This window comes from Watersipora subatra, chromosome 9 (assembly GCF_963576615.1).
Source record: "Watersipora subatra chromosome 9, tzWatSuba1.1, whole genome shotgun sequence".
Classification (NCBI taxonomy): domain Eukaryota; kingdom Metazoa; phylum Bryozoa; class Gymnolaemata; order Cheilostomatida; family Watersiporidae; genus Watersipora; species Watersipora subatra.
Window position 1 is genome coordinate 28,843,187 of NC_088716.1, and position 6,000 is coordinate 28,849,186.

The 6,000-nt window shown below is 38.6% G+C and overlaps 1 protein-coding gene across 1 annotated transcript in view; it reads right to left on the reverse strand.

Annotated features, from left to right (window-relative positions):
• LOC137404955 (sodium- and chloride-dependent neutral and basic amino acid transporter B(0+)-like) overlaps window positions 1–5,575 on the reverse strand; it is a 43,786-nt gene extending 38,211 nt beyond the window's left edge. Inside the window, exons 1-3 of the mRNA XM_068091182.1 lie at window positions 5,440–5,575; window positions 1,923–2,054; window positions 1,162–1,311 (exon numbers count right to left, since the gene is read on the reverse strand). Of these exons, the coding sequence (XP_067947283.1) occupies window positions 1,162–1,311; window positions 1,923–2,054; window positions 5,440–5,575 (418 nt within the window). The remainder of the gene's footprint in view (window positions 1–1,161; window positions 1,312–1,922; window positions 2,055–5,439) is intronic.
• Between the last annotated feature and the right edge of the window lie 425 nt (window positions 5,576–6,000).

The window sequence follows — 6,000 nt, forward strand, 5'->3', positions numbered from 1 at the left end:
TGAGTACGGTATATATTGAATGAATACAAGTAGACTATTCTTGACAACATTGGGATATTAACTGAGGACACATTTCACATAGGATGATAAAAACAACATGATGAAATAGGATGTGATACACCACAACTAATGAGCATAGTTAACCCACCAAATGACCATAGCTAAACAATGTTAGCTGACATCATATTATGACATACCAACTATATGGCATGCAAATTACTAATATTAAAAAGAGAGCAAAAAAAGGACGAATGTGAATTTAGTGTTAAATCAATGATATACAGCCCCCCCCATATCATTGGTATATCTGTATATATATATACACTGTATATATCTATACAGATATACGTATACAGTGCTGGGGGGCTGTATATCATTGGTTAATTCTTGTAAAGCTGTTTAGTTTCACATAGTTATTGAAAACCTTGAGTCTTTTTCTAACGAATTATAGATTAGCTTAAATCTTCTTTAATATTATATTAGTATAAAAATAAGTGAAAAAAGTTAGTTTCGGAGTTACTTATTCCTTTTACATAATTTAATTAATGAAAAAATACATTTTAGTCAAAATTATTGTTACCAAGTACAGAATTCAAAAACTTGCAATAATTACCTAAGCTGTCTTTTTTGCATACTTCAGCTGCAATCACTCATGTCAAGTATCAAAGAAGCTGTCAATAGAGTCAGCGGGTCAGCATGAAGTCATCACGCACAGTTTCGGCACTGAGCAACAACGAGTTTGACTAATGAGCACAGAATGTACAGCGACTGAACCATTACTATCGTTTTTTACGTCATCACCCTGTTAGCACATGCGCTCGTCCACGGAAAAGCCGCCATCTTTGTAGAAAACGATCGTCATTTTTTTATTAATAGTATTTTCGGTGCTGTTCTGATACTAAAATAAAAACAAAAGCATTGTTTGCAGTAACTAATTGCAGAAGCTTCATGTTTTTAACGATAAAATTTGTCCATAAAGATGGCGGACAACGATAGAATGACGTCATGAAAAAACGAAGGTAACGAGAAAAACTACCTAGATAACTAGACAAAACTGTTGGTAAATAAGAGCGAACTTAACCGAGGCATTTGGAGGCTGTGCATGTACTTATGTGTCTAAGTAAAAATCGTCTACGTGCTTCCATATTTAATATAACTCACATATAGTAGCCCATTTTCTGTTGCAATATCTCCAAGGTAATGAAGGAAGTGCACTGAATGACGCTATCAGGTAGTGAAGAGCCCAGGCTATGATCATGTTATAATATACCGCAAGTACACTTGACACGACGAGCATCGCTGCCCCTATTCCTGTAACAAATATCAACATAATGTTATGGTAGTTGGTAGAATCTCAATTACTAGCAGAATGTAAAAACGATTGCAATTTAAAACACATTGATACTATGGTAACTAGTACTAAGGTGTGTATAGTTTGATACTATGGTAACTAGTACTAAGGTGTGTATAGTTTGATACTATGGTAACTAGTACTAAGGTGTGTATAGTTTGATACTATGGTAACTAGTACTAAGGTGTGTATAGTTTGATACTATGGTAACTAGTACTAAGGTGTGTATAGTTTGATACTATGGTAACTAGTACTAAGGTGTGTATAGTTTGATACTATGGTAACTAGTACTAAGGTGTGTATAGTTAGATACTATGGTAACTAGTACTAAGGTGTGTATAGTTTTATACTATGGTAACTAGTACTAAGGTATGTATAGTTTGATACTATGGTAATTAGTACTAAGGTGTGTATAGTTTGATACTATGGTAACTAGTACTAAGGTGTGTATAGTTTGATACTATGGTAACTATTACTAAGGTATGTATAGTTAGATACTATGGTAACTAGTGCTAAGGTACTAGTGGTACTATGGTACTAGTTACCGTGTAACCACAGTATCAAAGTTTACCTTGCGCTATAGGAGCCATCCTCCAGCATGTTAGTGGACCAGAGCTGGTAAATTGTCCAAGGGAAAGTTCCAGAAAGAACATTGGCATTCCAATAAGTAACAATGCAAAGGCATACGGTATCAGAAATATCACTAAAAACAATAATGATTTGTAAAGCTAGAACTACAAGGCTGAAAAACATTCAGAATGGTTGCAAATAGGCTCTTGGATAATCAAAAATAATTATATTTCTCTTATGGGCAAAACAACAAAAATGTTTTACCAGCGCCAAGCTGCAACGATGGCACACCAACCTCTCCTTTGCCACCAGCCTTCACCGTAGGCTGTAGGGCAATAGCTACAGTCACCCTCACGCAGATACAGTACTCCCTACAGCTAACACCTGCGTGCAATCCAGTACCCTACAGCTAACACTTGTGTGCAATCCAGTACCCTACAGCTAACACCTGTGTGCAATCCAGTACCCTACAGCTAACACCTGCATGCAATTCAGTATCCTACAGCTAACACCTGTGTGCAATCCAGTACCCTACAGCTACCACTTGTGTGCAATCCAGTACCCTACAGCTAACACCTGTGTGCAATCCAGTATCCTACAGCTAACACTTGTGTGCAATCCAGTATCCTACAGCTAACACCTGTATGCAACCCAGTACCCTGCAGCTAACACCTGTGTGCAATCCAGTATCCTGCAGCTAACACCTGTGTGCAATGTAGTATCCTACAGCTAACACCTGTATGCAATCCAGTATCCTACAGCTAACACCTGTGTGCAATCCAGTATCCTGCAGCTAACACCTGTGTGCAATCCAGTATCCTGCAGCTAACACTTGTGTGCAATCCAGTATCCTACAGCTAACACCTGTGTGCAATCCAGTATCCTGCAGCTAACACCTGTGTGCAATCCAGTATCCTACAGCTAACACCTGTGTGCAATCCAGTATCCTGCAGCTAACACCTGTGTGCAATCCAGTATCTTGCAGCTAACACCTGTGTGCAATTCAGTATCCTACAGCTAACACCTGTGTGCAATCCAGTATCCTACAGCTAACACCTGTGTGCAATCCAGTATCCTACAGCTAACACCTGTGTGCAATCCAATATCCTACAGCTAACACTTGTGTGCAATCCAGTACCCTACAGCTAACACTTGTGTGCAATCCAGTACCCTACAGCTAACACCTGTGTGCAATCCAGTATCCTACAGCTAACACCTGTGTGCAATCCAGTATCCTACAGCTAACACTTGTGTGCAATCTAGTATCCTACAGCTAACACTTGTGTGCAATCCAATATCCTACAGCTAACACTTGTGTGCAATCCAGTACCCTACAGCTAACACTTGTGTGCAATCCAGTATCCTACAGCTAACACCTGTGTGCGATCCAGTACCCTACAGCTAAAACCTGTGTGCAATCCAGTATCCTACAGCTAACACCTGTGTGCATTCCAGTATTCTACAGCTAACACTTGTGTGCAATCCAGTATCCTACAGCTAACACCTGTGTGCAATCCAATATCCTACAGCTAACACTTGTGTGCAATCCAGTACCCTACAGCTAACACTTGTGTGCAATCCAGTATCCTACAGCTAACACCTGTGTGCAATCCAGTACCCTACAGCTAAAACCTGTGTGCAATCCAGTATCCTACAGCTAACACCTGTGTGCATTCCAGTATTCTACAGCTAACACTTGTGTGCAATCCAGTATCCTACAGCTAACACCTGTGTGCAATCCAATATCCTACAGCTAACACTTGTGTGCAATCCAGTACCCTACAGCTAACACTTGTGTGCAATCCAGTATCCTACAGCCAACACCTGTGTGCAATCCAGTATCCTACAGCTAACACTTGTGTGCAATCCAGTATCCTACAGCTAACACCTGTGTGCAATCCAGTATCCTACAGCTAACACTTGTGTGCAATTCAGTAATTGCTAAACAGCCTCTGCTGCTACACGAAGGTCTTGTCTGCCCAGACCACCACGCGCTGAAGTTTTCTCGTCAGTGAAAAAGAAGAATACAGCAACTTACTAGCACAGTTCACAAGTTTTGGTCTTCCTCACAAGGCTCATCGAGCACAGACTCGCTGTCTAAATATAGCGAGTCCTGTTAGCCAGTTTCTTGGCTTTCAAAGCCAGCATATTACTGGCTAATCACAGGGAAGCCTCAGATAGTCACACAATATCCCACAATTTCAGCGCATGTTTTCAACATCACATGGTCCTCCAACTGGCCTCTAACCTCGCCTATTACCGCCCAACTTATCGGTCAAGTGAGGTCCTGTGCTTTGGAATGGCAATAGAAATTGCTCTCGGTTTTTCAAATTTATTTAGGCGATTGGAACAAGATGAACGATGAAATACCTTTATTCACGGCTCACAAGGTTTAGTTACTGTTTTTAACTAGTAGAGGGTTATTATGCTGATGTCTATGTATTTATGATCATATTGGTTCAGGCAGCTCTTACATGTATTTGAATTCTTAAGCTATGGAGTCTGTACTCCGATTAGCGCTAGGATAAGAGAGACCTTACATATGCTGTATCTGGAATGTTTTTAGTAGCTAGTCTATTGACAAAATATTGACTGTATGCTAATCTCCTGTTTTATTATTTTTGTTTAAAGAATGGTAATTGTTTGTTTTATTGGCTATCTCCCACATCGTTTCATGGTGTTCTAATAAATCTATATATCAAAATCTCAAAGTTTGTAGTCTGTTCATTTACAGCGATTCAAATCTAGGAATGAAAAACTGCATCGCCAGAGTATTGATGTAGATCCTAATCAGTAGATCGGTGATCTAATCCACTACACTATGATAACCAAACTATCAATGCATGTTAGCACATTCACTACATTGGTTGAAATAATCACCAATGCCAAGTGCAGTACCAACTGTGCCACTCAAACACCTTGCGACATCAAGAAATAACTGTAAACATACTTATTACACATGACAATCTCTTATGGCACTCAGGACTGCTGCCGTACTAGTTTTCATAATAAATATTCAACGGTTTAACATTATTTGCATGAGATGAATTGGTTGTATTGACTACTAGACATGATCATATTTACATCTGAAGGGAGAGCAGCTAAACGAACAGAAGTAAATATGCCCACTCACATAGTTGTCATAAATACATGTAACTCTCATATCTTTCTCTCAATACTCCTTTAATTAAGCATGTCAAGTTAAGTACAATACTATGTCAAGGACATCAACAGTATCATTTATTTAATCTATGCACATTGCTCAGAAGAGATTAATATGATTTGCAAAAAGATCACATCGGTAGCCAACTGCAAGTTTTTTATGAATTTAGGATTTTAGGTTAATTGGGCATCATGCCCTGACTATTCCTGCATAAAGGAGTAATAATATGTTGTTCTGTCGGTAAAAGGAGATAACTCCATTTGGTGCTCTGCTGGTAAAATAAGATAACTCCATTACAGCACCATTACACCATTATACTTTTGTAACTATTTTGTAATATTTGTTCAGCATTTACCTCCTCCGTAGAAGTAGGCCAGGTAAGGGAACCTCCAAACATTACCCAGTCCGACAGTGTAGCCCAAACAAGATAAAATGAAATCGACCCTTGAGGACCAGGTTCCCCGACCTTTCTCTTCATCTTTGGCAGACATTATCTGTATCAGATATATTCCTTGTGTTTGCACCATAAGAGGCTTTAAAAAATATACTAAAAAATACATACATTCAATATGTTTGCTGGATAATTTCTAAGTTTGAAGTTGAATGGACTATTACTTCTTGAGATATTGCTAAAAATACTGAGGGCATTTCTCACCGATAAACAAATAAAAAATGGCTGCCAACAGAACATTAGTTTCGAATGACATGCTGGTTGACATTTTTAGTAATGAGGAATCAGAAATAGACAAAGCTAGAAAACCTCTTATCATCAGCAACAAGAACTTTACACTAGAACCATTTGTTTTTCTCTTCATAACAAATATACACACTCTATTAGACTCTGTGTACCGCAATCATTGTTTCTTCAGATATCTTTAGAATATCACTTCTTTGAAAGAGTGTGAAAACAAACTAT